Source organism: Eschscholzia californica, unplaced genomic scaffold (genome assembly GCF_041429995.1).
Source record: "Eschscholzia californica isolate CP2 unplaced genomic scaffold, dmEscCali1.0.p SCAF_3, whole genome shotgun sequence".
In the NCBI taxonomy this organism is placed as follows: Eukaryota; Viridiplantae; Streptophyta; class Magnoliopsida; order Ranunculales; family Papaveraceae; genus Eschscholzia; species Eschscholzia californica.
The window spans coordinates 18,039,442-18,058,091 of record NW_028238420.1 but is presented as its reverse complement, the minus strand read 5'-3'; the positions used below and the strand labels follow the sequence as shown (position 1 = coordinate 18,058,091).

General features: G+C 36.2%; 3 protein-coding genes across 4 annotated transcripts; all 3 read right to left on the bottom strand.

Moving 5' to 3' along the window:
- Window positions 1-913: 913 nt before the first annotated feature.
- Window positions 914-2,357, bottom strand: LOC147548803 (cytosolic sulfotransferase 12-like). Its single transcript, XM_086672398.1, has one exon. The coding sequence runs from the start codon at window positions 2,112-2,114 to the stop codon at window positions 1,107-1,109; it is 1,008 nt and encodes a 335-aa protein (XP_086528524.1). The 5' UTR covers window positions 2,115-2,357; the 3' UTR covers window positions 914-1,106.
- Window positions 2,358-4,732: 2,375 nt separating this feature from the next.
- LOC147548802 (uncharacterized) lies at window positions 4,733-5,918 on the bottom strand. Its single transcript, XM_086668125.1, has 2 exons — window positions 5,576-5,918; window positions 4,733-5,328 (listed from the first exon to the last, which is right to left on the bottom strand). Exons 1-2 carry the CDS (start codon window positions 5,916-5,918, stop codon window positions 4,733-4,735), a joined length of 939 nt encoding a protein of 312 aa, XP_086524251.1.
- Window positions 5,919-7,034: 1,116 nt separating this feature from the next.
- LOC147548801 (transcription factor PIF4-like) lies at window positions 7,035-10,839 on the bottom strand. Of its 2 annotated transcripts, XM_086666927.1 has the most exons (9): window positions 10,731-10,839; window positions 10,199-10,285; window positions 9,208-10,090; window positions 9,014-9,112; window positions 8,880-8,945; window positions 8,704-8,769; window positions 8,319-8,615; window positions 7,720-7,828; window positions 7,035-7,386 (listed from the first exon to the last, which is right to left on the bottom strand). In XM_086666927.1, exons 2-9 carry the CDS (start codon window positions 10,273-10,275, stop codon window positions 7,382-7,384), a joined length of 1,602 nt encoding a protein of 533 aa, XP_086523053.1. In that variant the 5' UTR covers window positions 10,276-10,285; window positions 10,731-10,839; the 3' UTR covers window positions 7,035-7,381. The 2 variants fall into 2 exon arrangements, with proteins under 2 accessions (XP_086523053.1, XP_086523054.1); XM_086666928.1 differs by lacking the exon at window positions 10,731-10,839 and having other exon boundaries at window positions 10,199-10,721.
- Window positions 10,840-18,650: the final 7,811 nt, after the last annotated feature.

The following is an 18,650-nucleotide window of genomic DNA, read 5'->3' as shown; positions in this document are numbered from 1 at the left end:
TTTAATAGGCCTCTTTGTTTTCTTAAAAAATTATATGAGAACATAACCTCTTTGTTATGTCTTCTCAGAATCTATAAATGAACATTTTGATAGAAGTCTTTCATAATTCTATACATGTGACATTTTGGTGTACAATTTTAAGTTAGTGTAATCTCCTTATCATAGGTCGTCATAAACTATTTATTGAGAGAGTGGGACATAGTTACTCCAATACAATCGGAGTAGTTGATTTTAGAGGTGGTTCTACTCAAATGGCTTACGTCATCTCAAAAAGTTTGCTGGAAAAACTCTAAAAAAATGGTTTGATTCGTTAAGTGGTTTGGATCGGTACAGTTGTGTGTATCTAATGTTGCTTCCCATTTCCTGATCCTACAGAATATATAAATGAACGTTTTGATGGCTTACGCCATCTCAAAAATAAAATAGTAACGTACCAAACTACGAGCAGTTTGGTAACGATTTGACAAATCACTAACCAAACCATGAGTGGTTTGGTAACAGATGACTTCAAAATACCGGATATCGAACCAACGAACACCCCTTGAAATATATTATGTAAATGCGTAAAATATTTAAAGGAAGTACCCGTGCCGGAGGCACGGGTTATGCCTAGTATATATACATAAAAGCAATGCTCAAAGTTGTTATAGACAATGCGGTTTTCACCTAGACAATTTTCGGTCGGTGACTTTTTACCAGAGAAGATGGAAGATGGGCACTACCCTCGAGACCACATTGCCTCTAACTATTTGTGACATTGTCTTGAGCGAGATTGCCTTTAACAACTTTTAACATTGCCTATAAAATCTCCTACTTGATAACGATAATTAAATTATTATGACCCTTGCTTTCATAGCACACTTAATCTTAATTAGTAAATTAGAAAGTGCTATAATGGTAGAAAATTAGAATGTGTTCCAAAACTAACATAAATATTTTCCTTAATATCAGATTGATCAATAATTCATACATGGAAAACAACAAAGTCTTCATCAATAATACAAGAGGTTATTCTAGCTAGTGGTAGACCAAGTTTGGTAACACTTAAAGAAATAGAAGCAAGCAACAGATAGAAGCACAACCAAACAACTTGATTGTCATTCAATTTAATGGAACCTTAAACCAGATCCTTGTAACTTTTCTTCAGTGATCTGATCAATCAGCTCAATCATATTTGGAGTCAGATAATTCTCATAATCTCCTACTTCGCCCCGACGAAAGAAACTACTGTAATCTAAGCCGGAGGAGAGTTTCCCAACCTTATTCACCTCTAAATTGCTCATGTTTTCAAAACTGCACAACCTTAATATTTCCTCTGCTATCCCTTCTTTTTCTTCCTCAAGTGAAAATGGATAACCAAGGAATTCAGCCAATTTTCTCAACTGAAGTTTGGGTTCTTTTTTCATATCCTCAAACTGTAGGAAACAAACCCTTTCAGGATTTTCTAAGCTTACTTTCCAGTACCCCAAAACATGATCCCAAAATGGTCCAAAGTATGAAATACCCCTAGAGAACTTGTCAACAACTTGTTCAATTGATAGAGGTCCTAAATTCTGAACTTGTCTCTTCTTGTTTATGAAATGCCAAAATGAAACAAGAGTATCCTTAGGATTCCTACAGAGATAAACAACTTTACACTTGGAAGAATCATCTGTTACGGATTCTGGTAGTAACACATATGGTACATGTGTGGAGAAGAGCCTCGGAGAACCATAACTTGAGAGATCAGGATGTGGATTATCGATGTATTCCCGGTCCAAAAATTTGACAAGTTCATGTGGGTTTGTGACGAGAAGAGGGTGTTGAAGATGAGTGTTGGAACGATTATTAGATGAATTATAGTGAACTCGGTTAACGGTAGCGAAAGCCAATGCCTTCAACCAAGTTGTGCCAGATTTAGGGGTGGTTACAAGAAACATATCAGAGTCTTGAGCTTTGAACTGCTTTTGACATCTTATCACACCTTGTAATTGTATAGGTATTTGCCAAAAGCCTTGGTATTGGTATAGATAATCGAGATTTCCCCAAGCTTCTGTTTTTGGCAGGGAAGATAGAAAATCCTTGGTCTCATTTGTTAATACTTCTGACTGCATATCACTTGAAGATGGAGGCATAGTTGTAATAAAATACAATGGGGTTGGATGAAAGACAATATATCAAGTTAGGATTACTAAAAGAATATGGAATAATGGAGTGAGTTCTTAGACTCCTCCTTTCATCTATTTATAATCATAAGAAGATACAAGGAAAATAAAATGTATGTCTGTTGGAAATTAAACCAAGTTAAATGAACATCAATCAATATTATTAATTATTTTTTTTGTTTGAAAACATCAATCAATATTGGTGGGAGATGAAACAAAAGAAGTCTTTAATTTTGTTATGCACTAAATTAGTAAATTAAGTTATAGAATTATTGTAGTAGTAGTTACTTATGTTATGGAATTTGGAAAATCAAAAGTCTTTTACATTTACTTAGAATTAATCTAGAATTATCTTGGGCATCTATGAATACTCAAGTTTGTAATTTGTTTTAAGCAAGAAGTGAGAAAAAAAGTTAATAGAAGTAAAGAGTATTAGCCTTCTCCTTCTTCTCTAGTCCATTTTAGTTCCAACAAAGTGGTATCAAAGCGAGGTTTCAAAAATTGAAAGAAAAACTGTGAGAAAAAGTTGTGTCGAAGATGAAAAATTGTACTAACAACATGGTTACACAAATGGGAAATGATAGAGTGACTTAGAATTTGGTACTTAGAGGATGACATGTTTCCTCATTTCGAAAGAAAAGCGGTCCCCACCATGGTCAAACTTTGAAAAGTCCTTGTCTTTTAGTGAATTCCACGTCATTATGTCATCCTCTAAGTCACGCTAGCATCTCCCCAAACAGATTCCTGTTAGAAATAAACATTAGGGTCAATGGGGATAAGGCCTAAAGTAAAACCCAAAAAGGGATTAAGGTCCTATCTTCCCATAAAATATGATTTTAGTCCTTCAGCACTTTAGACCCTATCACCCTTAAAAACATGAAATCTATTCTGACCCAATCCTTCCTCATTTTTCACCCAAATTTTAGAGAGTTGGACGCGCAAATTTTTTTTCTCACTTTTTCTCTCTAGAAAACAGTCAGTCCCCCTCTTTAAAACCCTTGAGTTTCTTCACCTAAACTAGCTCGACCATAAACCGAGATGAAGCGTCTCTCTCTATGTCTCTCTCTCTCTCTCTCTCTTTATATATCTCAATATTTCTTGTTTCCTCGCCATCCATTTCTGAAGATTCATCAAATACATTGTAACGCACAACCGAAACCCTAAAAGTCAGAAACAAAACGTCATAAAAGATTCAACATCTACATCTTCAAGCTTCTTCTTCATCTTCATCTTCATCTTCAAGTTCCATTAACGATTGGTAGTGCTTCATTAAAGTTTAATAATGCTCATGAAAAGTCTTGGAGAATCTTAAAGTTTCATCTTCTTGTTTTCATTTGTAACATTTCATCTTCAAGGTTATGTTTCATCATCTTCCTCTTTCTTTTAGGGTTTCATCTTCAAACTTATGTTTCAACTTCTGTACCATTTCGCAAATTGTTTATTATAAAATACATTTTGTATCATCCATTTCATATACTTTTTGTTCATAAGCATGTTGTTTCAAATTATGTTTTGTATTATAATTTTCCATATTGTGATTTACAAAACGAAATTTCCACTCATAATAATGTGCAATTTGATCTTCAAGGTTATGTTTCACCATTGAAACATAATGATTGAGATTGAGAGGGAGAGGGGCGAGAGATAGGAGAGACTGGGGAGACTGGGGAGGGATCTGATTTGGGGGTATTGGATTTTTTTTTAAAATCTTGGTCGTTCAATCTTGAACAGCCAGATCTCGGTCAAATTTTCGACGGTGCCACGTCAGGAGGGTGACTGGACTGGGCATCCTCTAAGTCACCCTCCTGGGCACCATAGCATTTTCGTTCTTCTTTTAAGCCTTGGGAGAAACCTTCCATGAAACTAACTATTGAGATTGAACTTAGAAAATTCTTGCACAATATTATACTTTGCGGGAAGATATCAGATAGATAGTTGGAAAGTACGGTGCAATGAAAGGGATTATAATTTCCTTCCATCATGGAACCCAAGTTCTTTCTCAATTTTTTTGTGCATGAAAGATGTCCCAGTTCTAACCAATGTAGAAGCACAATCAGCAAAGTTGCAACTTTTGTCACTCTGATCTCCATGAATCCTATAATACTGCCCATGGCATTATTTAAAGATGTCAACAAGCCGATGGTAAGAGCAAGTCCAATGCGGGCCGGGCGCAGGCCAAAAATTAAAATTTTTGGCCTGTGCCCGGCCTTCCAACGGTAGTCGGCTGGGACGGAGCCCCAACCGATTGCTTCAGTGGCCCCTAACATTAGGGGCGACTGAAGCAGTCCCCAACCGTCATGTTGGGGCAGGTCTTGGCCGTTGGATTATCCAACGGGGAGATCTTGTTTTTTTTTTGTAAAATAAATAACTAAAATAACTTAAAAATTAAAAATAACTTCAAAAGTAAAAATAACTAAAAAAAATTTAAATAACTAAAAAATTTAAAATAACTTAAAAATTAAAACCAACATTAATAATAAAAATATATTAATACAAACCGACTTTTGCATTAATAATCGACCGATCAAAACACATTAGTAATAATCCAACGAATCAAAACACATTACTAATAATCAAACGACCAAAATCTATTCATTGTCATCGTTAAATCTCGTATTCCGTAAGTGTTCAACAAGATCTGCCTTCAACCGAGAATGAGTATCTTGTCTTCTAACTCGACCTACACGTTCAAGCACTTCGTCTGATAAATTTTCTCCATGCTCTATCGGACCCATTTCACTTCCCTCAATATTGATTGTAGCATTTGGACCTTCGTCTTCAATAATCATGTTATGCATTATGATACATACCTTCATAATATCACTCATGGTCTTTACGTCCCACCAACGTGACGGTCCCCGAATAATTCCCCAACGAGCTTGCAGTACACCAAAAGCTCGTTTAACGTCTTTTTGAACCGACTCTTGTCTTTTGGCAAAATATGCTTCTTTTGGACCATATAGATTAGCAATAGTTTTAACTAAAGTACCCCATGGAGGGTATATCCCATCAGCAAGATAATAACCCATATCATATTGTGTGCCATTAACTACATAATTAACCGGGGGACTCTCACCCATTAACAATTTATCAAAAATCGGTGAACGCTCAAGAACATTAATGTCATTACATGATCCAAACATCCCAAAAAATGCATGCCATATATGGAGATCTGACGATGCAACTGCTTCTAGGATGATAGTTGGGGCTTTAACATGGCTAGTGTAGGATCCGTGCCATGAGGCGGGCCATTTACTCCATTCCAATGCGTACAATCAATAGTCCCTAGTATTCCAGGAAATCCTTGCGATTCACCAAGTGCTAGGAGTCTAGATATATCTAACTCATTCAGATCTCTAAGTATCTAGGGCCAAAGACATGGATGACTCCTATTAGAAATTCTCGTAAAAATTCAATGACAGTAGACTTACCAATCCAACAATATTCGTCTTGTGAGTTGGACGCACATCCATATGCAAGCATCCACATTACAGCTGCTATTTTTTGATGAGGTGACAATCCCTTTTGCCCCACTGCATCAACTCTTTCAATAAATTTGGGGTTGTATTCCCCAACAACATTGAGAATACGCAAAAATAAACCACAATTCATCCTGTAGCGTGAGCGAAACATTGTGTCATCATAAGTTCGAGTTTCATTGAAATAATCTCTCATAATGTTTTCATGACCGAGTTGTCTATTACGATCTATCGTTTGGCGACCCAAAACAGAACCAACATGACGAGAACGTTTTCGTGTAACGTTATTTTCCATTTCTTCTAACATTTTACGATCATCGTCATCTCTTTGTCGAGCTCATTCATCTTCTTCAAGCATCAAGTTTAATAAAGTAAAATTGGAATTCATGGGATTCAAAGGATCCATGGTAGAGAAAAAAGAAGATGAAGTTTGTAGAGAAATAAGAAGATGAAGTTTGTAGAGAAATAAGAAAGTGAAGTTTGTAGAGAAAGGGAAATGTATTTATAGAGAAATATGAGATATTTAATATGGTGGTTGGATGGTTAGAAAAGAGGGAAATTCAAATTTTCGGCCTTCAGGGAGGCTGAGGCTGGAGCTGAATTTTTGAGTCTGAGCTGAGACCAAAAATTTTGGGTGAAAAAGTTATTTTTGTCGGCCTAAGACAGACTGACATTGGACTTGCTCTAAGGCTTCTTTAATCATCAACCTGCACTATAGTCGTCTTATAATTCTCTCGAATATATCGAGGGTGATGAACAAGGGGTAGTCCCGAAAGCAAAAATCTAATCGTTGATCTGATTTCCCCCCTCTAACACTAAGATAATCGACGTTGGAAACTCATAATATCCGTACAAAAGTTCAGCAAAGTAAATCTAAAAGAAAATCCTATTGATCCGGCGAACAAGAAGAAGATGAATCATCAATCCAAAGAAACAGTTGCCAAAATCAACTTACTTCTTCTCTGATCTACTCCAAATTACTTGGGTTAGATGTTAAATTAAATAAAAAAAAAAACTTAAGCGGATGTTCCCCTTTGCAATTACAGGGGTTCCCTTTGCCGGAAGAAGGGGTGATCACTTGGGGTTTCTCTGTGAAGTTTGTTCAACCGTGAGAGTTGACACTATAAGCTATCACATTTTGGGTAATTTGAGAGGCGTCCCTCAAATGAGATATCGACTCCTCTTTTCCTCACAGTTCCTCTCTAAAATTTGCCTTCAGGCGGCCAATAACACTTTGGAGAGACGCCTTTATAAACCCATCACATCATGCAGAAATAGACAATGAATATTTTTCTTACTCAATATAAAAGTAACAAATTGAATATAAGAAGGTAAAAACTAAACAAGCACTCACCAGTTCCTAGAAAAGAAAAGGCTCGACGACCAAATACGGTTATTCCATCAAACATTATTGAATACACACTCATAAATGTAATTTTTATAAATAAGATGTTCTATATTTAACAATTTCACAAGGAGATGTTCTATTCTTGTAGCACAAGTTTAAAGCCCTACCGAATAATGAAAGGCTTCCAACTTTTCTTTGCTTTCATATATATACATAAGAAAAATCTGAGTATATTTCTACCAAAAGTTTATTTCGGGGAAACACTGCATAGAATTAGCAGTTGTTAAATGATTGGATGGGACCTCTTATTGGAGTGTTATAAAGAACGAGTTAATCCTCACCCTATTGCAAAAAGAAGTATTTGCTTCACATGGGACTATAAGCAAAAGATAAGCATCAAGTCTTGTGGGCTAACCTGTTAACGTCATTGAGAAAAGAGAAGGTAAATGACAACTATGAAGAAAACGACTTGTATGATTGTATCAACTAAAAGATCCGCTATTGTTTATAATTATAACCCGAAATGGAATAACTGAAAAAACATCGTACAAAAGTTGGAAAAACGAATGTAAAATTTGATATGTAGAAGTTCAAGTGTTTTAAACGTCGTTTTTTTATGAATCGGAATGTTGTAACTGTTGAAGGGCAGGACATCAAATGACAACCACTCTATCATACTAAGGCTATATTATACTGTTATTGCTGCAATGAAATAACAGAAATTTGAATCTCTAACTTGAGCACTTACTATTTGGAGCAGTATCACGGGGAGTTCCTCCATGACAGGGTAAACCATTTAGTCCGGTCTGTTGACTCTGCTGTACTGGCTGATGACCATAGTTGAACATGTTCATGGGCTGAAGCAAAACAAAAATATTACGTCGGGAAATTTCTCATTGCAAACTAAATCCATGGAGATGCAAAAACATGCAATTTGATGCCAATATAGGAATTATATTATATATATGTGAAAATTGGTCAAAACTCCCCAGGCCAAAATTTAATTTGTCAAGGACGATCCATTAAGTCTTTCGCTTTAGCTCCCTACGTAATGTTTTTGATGTAACTTTTCAGAAGTCCACACATAGTAGGTAAATTTGCGACATGTTTGCACAGGTTTTCCGAGGAGTCCAACCCTAAAAATATCGATATGTTTATTTAACCAAGATTATAAGGAAATTGGACCTTCAACCCAATCTCCTGTATATATAAATTTTTACCATATGTGGATTTCTTGTATATATATATATATATATATATATATATATATATATATATATATATATATATATATATCAATGAGAACAAACAGAATAAGTTTTTCTATCAAGGATGTAAAGGACAAACCGGAGCAGGTTGCATGTGGTGGAAGCCCATATAGCGTGCATATGGTTCGGGAAAGTTCTGGTTTTGCATCTGATTTTGAAAGTTAATTGGATTCAGCATAGGTGGAGGGCACATAGGAGGTTGGTTTGGTGCCGGAGCAGAAGGGATTGCTTGATCAACTAGTGGAACCCTTGGTAATTGAATTGGGTTATGCAAAGAAGGCAAGGTAGCTGGACCCATTCCCATACTCATTCTTGAAAGATAGTGCTGCATCCCAGGAAACATCATTGGTGCCATCCCACTTCCCATCCACATTAGCTATATTTTTAAGAAACAAAACACTATTGAGTCTAAAAATGGATAATAATGTCGACATGATGAAAATGCGATTATTTGATCTTCTGACCTGAACTTGTAACTGAAGTGATTTTAAGTATTCAATCGCCTCATCTAGCATTGATGCTTTGTCGGACTGAGAATTACAACAGTAAATTGTATTAGATCGATCAATTAAAGCTTAAAAAGCTTGAATTTGAACCTCAAATCTCATGTGTAAAGGCAAAAGATTTTGAAATAGCAGACCTTGTTACAGTGCGGTATAAGCTCCTGCAGTGCCTTCATCTTCTCATTGATTCTATCCCTTCTTCTCTGAAACCGGAAAAGCTTTAGGGAGAAGAAATGTGATTAAAATCGTAAAGACATTAGACTTATCATACCCTCTCTGAGAGATTATGAACTTCAGCAGCTCGGCTCTTGCGGTTGGACTCAGATCGTTGAGGTGGTTTCTTCGCCTCTGCCGACTGAAATTCGGCATCCTATATGTTTCATAGACTTAAACCACAAAATTCTAAAAAATGGACTAAAACAAAATATAGAACCGAAAGATGAGGAAAGAGTAAAAGTTGCTAACTTCACTTGGGCTCTCAGATTCATCTGCATCTCTTCCCTTCCTTTTGTGGCCGTGGGTGCTAGCTGATAGCTTCCATATTCCTCCAAAACTACCTCCAGATCCACCAGATGACGACGTAACAGTTGGCCCAAGAGTCTCTGTATCCCCTATTTCGCACTGGGTAAACAACTTCTGAGTATCATCTTTCACAGGTCCTGTAAACATACTTGAAACCCGACTCAAGTCAGCATCATTTAGTGGTTGGTTACTGCCACAATGGCTTGAGCCAATTGTCATCACTGATGACTCCCCAACATCACCCATTGTAACATGACCTGCACCTTTCTGTCCATTTGATGCGCCTAGTTTCCCCTTGATTGGCCTCGAGAGAGGAGAAACTTTTACGATTTTATCTGTTTTTTCCACAGTGCAATCTTGGCATGACGAATTGGAAAATTTCAACTGAGGAGGTGGCATTTCATTTTGATCTAAACGCATATTATTAGACTCTTTTAAATTGGGTAGTTGAGTCCTAACTGTACTAGTGGTGATAAAATGAGCATTAGTTTCCTCCAAGGCAGCGAAATTAACATTCTTATCTCCTTCATATTGTTTGGTTGGTTTCTCAGCTCCAATTTGCTGGGAGTCCGGTAATTCACCGAAGAAGTGGGGAAAGAAATCCTTTTCCAAAGAATCTTCAAGCGGGTAATTGAGCCACGATGCAGTATCATCTTCCTGAATAGTATTTCCTAAATTTCCAAAAGACCCAACACCCCTCGAGATTTGTTTCTCGGGCTTCTGATTTTGGCCAGAATTCGGAGTAGAACCTCGTTTCCGAGGTGTCTGACTGTGCAAAACCACCTGCCCGTTATGCCACAAGAGCTCTACGAGCTCGTTATCAAGTCTGCAGAATTCCGATAAAGCAAATAAAAAAAAAATTAACCTAGTAAATGGAAGTAACAACTAAGAATTAGTTAAACTATATATGAGTAAAGAGAATGATAATACTAACCCTAGAGATCTTCTCTGGTTTCCAATTGTAGGTTGAACATTATCCTCCATGTTCCAGTCAGGAACACAGTCATTCATTATTGAGATACTGGATGACAAGAATTTAATTTAATACTAAAAAATTGAACATCAAAGATATTAAGAACTTCATTTCCAACTAATTTAAAACTAAAAACAGTAAAAGTTCATGGCATAAAATCCACACATTAAAGTTAAGAAAGTAAAAGAAAGAATTAAAAATTAATCTATTTTATCTCCTCACTGTTTCTTTAAAAATTAAAAATGAAACAAAATTGAGAAAATAGGAATAAAATTATGAAATAATGAATCCCAAAGAAGAAAACCAGCCCACAATCCAAACCAAACCCATCACAAAAAGGAACCCAAAATCAAGAAACAAATGAAGGATAAACAAGAAAGCATTGTTTCTGTCATAACCCAACTTTTTTTTTTTCTGAATAAGAAATCAAAATGATGAAAAACAGTTAAGAAGAAGGAGAAGAAGAGAAGAAGAGAAGTGAAGCAAAACACACCTGACACTGAAGACCTCCTTTCTCTACCTCGCACACTCTTCTCTCTCTCTCTCTCTCTCTCTCTCTCTCTCTCTCTTCTCTAGTGGTCTGTGGTGTAGTATGCGTATGCAATTAACACCACGAAACATTTTTAAGTATATTGAAAAAACCTCACGTGAGAGTAACACGTGAGGATCAAAATGGTATGGCTCTTCAATTGCTTGGATTAAAATAGTAGATATTTTGGAATGAGGGATTGGGCCATTGGTCCAAAAAGGGGACCAAATGAAAATCCCACCCAAAGTTGCCTAAAAATGAAAGGAGGTCCAATGTGTCAGTTTAGGGGTCAAAATTACGTAAAGGGCCCTTAGAAAATAAAGTATTTACCGTTCATGCAATCGAAAATTACAAAATTGCCATTGAAAATTACAAAATTGCCATCGAAATTTCTCGGGAAACGATTTTTTTGCTGAAAAATAATCTGACAACCCGTTCATCAGAATGTGTACTGTTCAGAAATTTTGCGGAAATGCCACCGAAAAATTCCCAGGAAACGAAATTTTTTTCGGGAAATTATTTTATTTACTGGAAATTTTTTTCTATACTAGACATTTTTGCTGGGCGGGAATTTGAAATTTCGTAAAAAAATTTGAAAATTTGGGCGGGAATTTGAAATTTCGTTTGAAAATTTCAAAACTTCGAAAAAAAGATTTTGTGACCGGGAAATTATTTTATTTACTGGAAATTTTTTTCTGTACTAGACACTTTTGCTGGGTAGGAATTTAAAAGTTTCAAAAAAATTTGAAAATTTGGCCGGGAATTTGAAATTTCGTTTGAAAATTTCAAAATTTCAAAATTTTCAAAATTTTCAAATTTTCAAAATTTCGAAAAGGGAGATTTTGACATACACCCCCACTATTATATGAATATTAGGACTTCACCCCCACTTTTTGAAAACTTTTGATATACACCCCCACTTCGACGGAAACCGTCAACTCAGAGTTAAGTTAGCCGTGTGTGACACACACGCGCCAACCATGACAATTTTACCCTTTCGTAGTTGTTGAAATTTTTTGACATATACCCCCACTATTATATAAATTTTTGGACTGCACCCCCATTTAAAAAAAAAAACAAAATTCCACCTAATTTAGTCTTTAAGCCAACTAATTATAAGCCAATCAAGTACAAGCCAGGGGTTAAGTTACTAATTTGTATTATTAAGCACATCTTTTAATTCTACCCTAAAATATAAAAAAAATGCAGGAAATGTGTTGTCAAATTTGCGAATCAGAGACACATTTGGTCTTCAAATGTCCTTTTATATACATTCAAGTAATGATGTATAACAATTCAAGTTTCATAATATCAAACTAAAGTACCATATGTCTATTATCCACAAAAGAGCTCCATGATATTTTAATATTCAAACGAAGAACAAATAGATATTTTCATTCCCAATCCATAACAAAAAGAAGCCAAATAAATTAACTAAACAAAAATATTTCTACTTCATAATAGTCTCAACAAAAGAGTTATGTTTCTTTTATTTGGTACTCTGTTTCCTTGACTTGTACTTGGTTGGCTTAAAGACGAAATTAGGTGGAATTTTGTTTTTTTTAAAAATGGGGGTATAGTCCAAAAACTTATATTATAGTGGGGGTGTATGTCAAAATCTCTCAAATATTTCAACAACTACAAAAGGGTAAAATCGTCATGGTTGTCGCGTGTCTGTCGCACACGCCTAACTTAACTCTGAGTTGACGGTTTCCGTCCACGTGGGGGTGTATATCAAAAGTTTTCAAAAAGTGAGGGTGAAGTCCTAATATTCATATAATATTGGGGGTGTATGTCAAAATCTCCCTTTCGAAAAAAATATTTCGTTTGAAAATTGGAATATTTTGTGTACGGGAAATTATTTTATTTACCGAGAAGAGATGGTTTGCTGGGCGGGAATTTGAAATTTCGTTTGAAAATTTCAAATTTTCAAAAAATTTTGAAACTTTGAATTTTTTCTTGTACTGGTAAATTATTTTATTTACCAGACATTTTTTTTTCAGGAAAACGTCAGCATGTCCCGTCCAAGGGCAAGAGGGGAATAAAAAAAAAAAAAACTGACATTTGGACTTGCAACTAATTTTTGAGCAAGAGTGGATTTTTTTTGGGTTTACCCCCCAGATTTTGGACTGTTGACTCAAAAATCCTTTTGGAATGAATGAGATAGAATTCGACAACTTATTTGTTTATTATGTCGTTTTTGGATTGTGTTGGAAAACGGTTTCGGTTTGTAGTGTTTTTGTTTTCTTCTAAGTAATTAAGTGAACTCTAATTTATTGTATAAAATAGGTAGTCCAAATATGGATAAAAAATTCTTCAAAAAACCTCTCTCTCATTATTATCTCTTTCCATTGCTCTCACTATCTATATCTCTCGATCTCTCATTATTTCTCTCTCAATCTCTCATTGTTTCTCGATCGATATCTCTCTCTCTCACAAACACTGTTCGGCGAAGAAAAGCGTTCCCTTCACCGAAACCAGACCCCGAGGAGGGTTTCTGGCGAAACCCTCTAAGGGTTTCATGAGCACGAAACATGTTGTCACAAAACGGTTCGTAGCCCTGACCATTTCTTGGCCACAAAGCGTTTCGTGGCCCTGACAATTTCATTGCCACAAAACGTTTTGTGGTCACGAACTCTGTGATCTCCACAGAGAGATCTGTACAAACCGCAAGAGAGAGATGGAGAGATAAAGACTGTGCGAAAGAGAGATAAAAACTGCGCGAGAGAGAAAAAGAAAAGAGGAACTAATCTACACAGATATATTTCTACAGCGAGAGAAATGAGAGTATCTACAATGAAAGAGAGAAAGATCTAGAGTGAGAACGATAGAGAGATAATGTGAGACAGTGGGCGTAATAAGTAAGAGAAAAAGATGGATAGAGAAGATGAATATTATGGGGCAATGTTTGATCAAGTAAATTTTTAGACTAAAAGAAGAATATGTTTTCTAAATTAATGTTTATTGAAATTCTTTATTCCTTGGAGATTTTTCTTTATTCCCCAAGGCCGGAGCCATTTTAAAAGGCTGCCACTTTGGGGTATAAAAAAAGGGGAGATTTGTAGTTTGGATCACTTTCGTGTAATATACTTGTTTGAATTCCTTTTTTCTATTGTTACGCTTTGGACTCCTTGTTTCAAAAAAAAAGTTCAATATAACAATTAAGAGGGAAAAATACTATTTTACCCTTTACTTAACCTAACCCAACCTAAGTAGTTAACTCACGAGTTAACTAAATCCAAGTACTTAACCGCGATATAATCGCGTAGGTTCTAAACAACAATCAAGATTCTTCTTCTTCCATTAGAAAGGGAGTTTTTAGTTTTAATGGGAAATTGAAATTAGTACTTGTCGTGTCAATAATCAATAGTGGCTTGAAATTACAATTCTTGTAATTTGAAAACTGTGGGTTGTTTTGATTCTAGTTGGAAATTGAAATCCTGCATGATTGTTATTTCTAAGGTTGACCCGGAATCTGGTGATGAAAAATCATTTGATATTAAAATCCCAATTTCTGAACCAATTATGATTCATGATTTTGCAATTAGAGAGAGTTTTGTCGTAATCCTAGATTAACAAGTTGTTTTCAAACTTCATAAAATGATTAGAGGATAATCATCTCATCAAAAAAAAGATTAGAGGATAATCATCAGTTGTTTATGATAAAACACAAGATATCAAGATTTGGGTTCTTGAGAAATATGCGATAGATTCATCTGAAATTAAATGGGTTGAATCATCATATTGTTTCTATTTTAATCTATGGAATGCTTGAGAAGAAATTGATTTGGATGAACTCATTGTGATTGGTTCATGTATGACCACTGATTCATTCTTCAATGAATGTGATGACGGATTAAAGAGTGAGGAGCTTTCATGAATTCAACGCCATGACTTTGGATTACCATGATGGGTATATATTAGCTTTCATGCATGACGAGAAAACATCAAAACCAGAGTTTTTTATTATAAAGTCATGAATTTACAGTAGAAGTTTCAGCTAAGTTACCATCAAGGGGGGTCTAAAGTGCAAAAAGTTATATAAGGGATGCTGCATTAAATAAACTAAAGAGTCTAAAGTGCAAAATTAATTATATAAGGGCTGCTGAGTTAAATAAACTAGGGAGTCTAAAGTGCAAAATTAATTATGTAAGGGTCTCTGAGTTAAATTTATTATTAGAAGCTTCATCTAAGTTATCTTTTACGCTCTCTCTCTCTCTCCCATTGTTTTTCTCTCTTGTTCCCATACTCTTTCTCTATCATTCTCTTACTCTCTTACTCTCTCTCTCTCTCGATTCCTCATTGTCTGTATCTCTCTATTGCTCTTTATCTCCACTGTCTATCACTGTCTCTCTCTCTCTTGTTCTCTTACTTTTTCTCTCTCGTTCTCTTACTATCTCTCTCTCGATTCCTCATTGTCTACCTCTCACTATATATATATATATATATATGTTTCTTTCTCAATCTCACATTGTTTATCTCTTGATCTCCCCCTCTCTCACACAAATACAGTTCCGGCGAAGGGAATTGAAGTGTTCCCTAAACAAGACCTCAAGGAGGGCTTGTAGCGAAACCCTACCTGGGCATTTCATGGCCACTAAATTTGATATCTCTACAGATAGATCTATAGAAAACGCATGAGAGTGAGATAGAGACTGCGAGACATGGATAAAGACTGCGAGAGAGAGAGATAGAGAAAGAAAACAAATCTACAGAGAAATACATCAACAAAGATAGCAACGAGAATGATCTACAACGAATGAAATAGAGAGTACGATCTAGAAAGAGAAATATAAAGAGAACGATAAAGAGAGAAAAAGTGAGAGTGAAAGGGAAATGCTAAGAGAGAGGAACAAAAAGTATAAGAAGAAAAGAGAGATAATGTGAGATAGTGGGGGAGAGAGAGCATCAAGAGAGAGAAAGCATCAAGAGGGAGAGAGAGAACAACAAGAGAGAAAGCGAGACCAAGAGAGAAAATATGAAGATTAGGGAAAAGTTCAATGAATTAAATTTTTTGGGATAAAAATATTTGCCCCCTTTATGCCCTAGAGATTTTTCTTTATGCCCTAAATCCCCCATGGAAAGTTTGTCTCACTTAACATATAGTTCATTCTTAATACCTAAAGTCTACGACTTTGAGGCATAAAGAAAAGTCTCTCGGGCATAAAGACCTTTGTCAACAAAATTTGACCTATCATCTTCCTTTTCGGTCCAGAAACTAGATTTTTTGTATTTTCCCCTAATCTTCATCCCCTCATCTCTTCTGCCACCCTCTTTATATGTACATATATATCATTGTCTCTCTCATCTCTCACAATCTAAAAACTGCAACACGAATACAATCTACAGTAGAAAATAATGCAACCCATTTGATGTTAGAAAGAACTAAAGAGAGGCTCACTTCAGTGATTCACTCATTGGATATGTTTATGGATTTTCACCTTTCCTTAAAAGGGAAAGATCACCAGTATCAATAAGTTCCTTAATGGTTGAAAAAGATTCTTCTTCGACACCAAGCATGAAAATTAAACAAACCTTTGCTTTTTGTGCCAATGTTGTTATTAACTAAATTCTGAGACAGTTTGGAGAGTTGAGGCTTCGAAGCAATTAGCGATATAGCGAAAGAACTTTTCCTCTATTTCTTGCAGTGTCGGTGTCTCCCGTCATTGCCCGCGCCTAACGATCACCAGATCCTAAAACGGGTTACAAAAAAAAGTGTCAACTCAAAAAGAAGATACAACTAGAGGGAGTGGGGCATAAGGCGCGGATAGATAACTTGACCAGGCCAGGTGCCCAGCTAGGGGGCTTGGCCAGCTAACCTAAGTCCCATTGATAATAGGATTCTTGGTCGCACCCCTTAAAGGGGATTCCTCATATTAGGAATCTAAAAATCCTTATTAGAATTTAATTTTGATAAGATCTTAAATTTTAGATAAGTTATGATTTTAGTCTTTTTAGGAATCCTATTTCTGTTAGAATTTTAACTTTAGAGGTCTCTATAAAAGGACTTAGTTAAATCAGATAAAGTGTGAAATTTCTCATAAATTTGATAATCTCTCAGGCTACACGAGCATAAGATAGAAATGAAAATGAATTCACAAACTATCTAGTTAAGTTAGAAAAGTTTTTGATCTTCGCCGTTAAAGAAGGATAAGTAAGAGTCTCGATTCAGTTCTGGGTAATCTAACGAGCAGAAGATCAAGTTGATTGCTCGGGTATTTAAAGTGGAGGAGTTGTATATCTAGAGCTTTAGATTTTCGGGAAAAGGCGATCAAACTAGTCCGGGAAAAAACCGAATTGTGGTAATTCTTAGTTTCCAGTTAGTATATTATTAGTTCATGCATGAGATTCGGGCAACATAGTGTTAGGTATTTGGGCTATAGTGTCCCCTAATGTTCTAAGCTGAATCTCACATGCCTAAACATCTATCATTAGGTTGCCCGGATCTTATGCCAAATCTAAAGATGAACTAGAAGTTCAGATAATTACCTTAATTCGCTTTCACTCCAGCCAAATTTATCACCTTCTCCCAAAGATCTAGCGCTCCACTTGTGCAGCTCCTCCGCTTGAGACACCAGACCAACCGAATTGATCATTGCCTTTTGAGTTGACGAGAACCTTCTTGAGCAGTAAAGATGACAACGCCTTCTCATTAGATTTGATCCGTAACTTGGAAATAATCTCTTTTCTATCTTCTATTTGATGTAGCCAGAGAGAGAAAAAAAACTTGATGAGATTTTTCCACACATATTTTTGGTAGAGTTATGTCCTTTTGTAGAGACTTCTAAAGTCAGGGCCCTACTGGAAATAGGATTCCCAGATGGGAGTTTATTCCATCTACGATTCCTTATTGTTGTAGCTGGCCAGGAGTCCCATTCCCATGGGACTATCTGAGCCTTGTAAGGTCGACCTTAAGCATGACCTGTGTCATGTACGCAACCACCTTTGGCCGGTCACTTGGACCCGCATTTTGTTACCTTTGCCCGACTCTTAACTGAAACCTTCATAATACTTTTAAACAGATCTAATCCGATCGAATCGACACTCTTTTGTGTAACACGTTATAGGATCTAGTCGTCATTAGTCGCGAGTAATCCGAGTGACCCACAAATTGTAGTTGGTTTCTAGCAAAACATTAAGATCCCTAAAATAACTGGACTTCATGATCTTCATCATTTGCCTTATTCGACAAATTTAGTGCATTTCCATCTTGATCATGAGCAAGATGTCCTTCGATCAAGATGACAATGCGCGCCACTTGTCAGATCACTTAGATGACGATGCGCGCAACTTGTCGATTTGATCGAAAGAGACTATAGGGATGAGGTATATGAGGGAATTGATTAGATCCATAAATATGGCTTAAGAGGTCTGGCTAAATAGTTGGACAAAGATAGCATGGGTCGGGCCAAGTGCTCAGACTAAAAGATGGTCGGGCATAAGTCTTGGCCTATGAAAAGGCCAGCTATGGCATGGCCACGCCCAACCCAGCCCATTAAAAGCCAGATATCGTGGCACTGGTTCTAAGGACAAGTGGATGACTGAAGTATATATCCGTTCGGTCTGAAGGAGACGTCCTTCTGGAGGAGTGTCTTTCGACCAAGGTAACAATGCGATCAATTTGTCAACTAGGATAACGATGAACTAATCATAAAGATCATCCTATCTGGTCATATTAGGGGTCGTAATGCTTTGCTAGAAGCCTCTTACGATCATCGGATTACTTCGGTAATTCGCAGCTAAAATAGACCGGACCCTACAACGGGTTAAACATAAGAGGGGTAACTTGATCGGAGAGATTTGACTAATGGGAGTTGGGCTAAAGATGGATTGGATCCAACTAAATAGGCCAAAAGGGTTGGAATGGAGATTCAGAACAAAGAT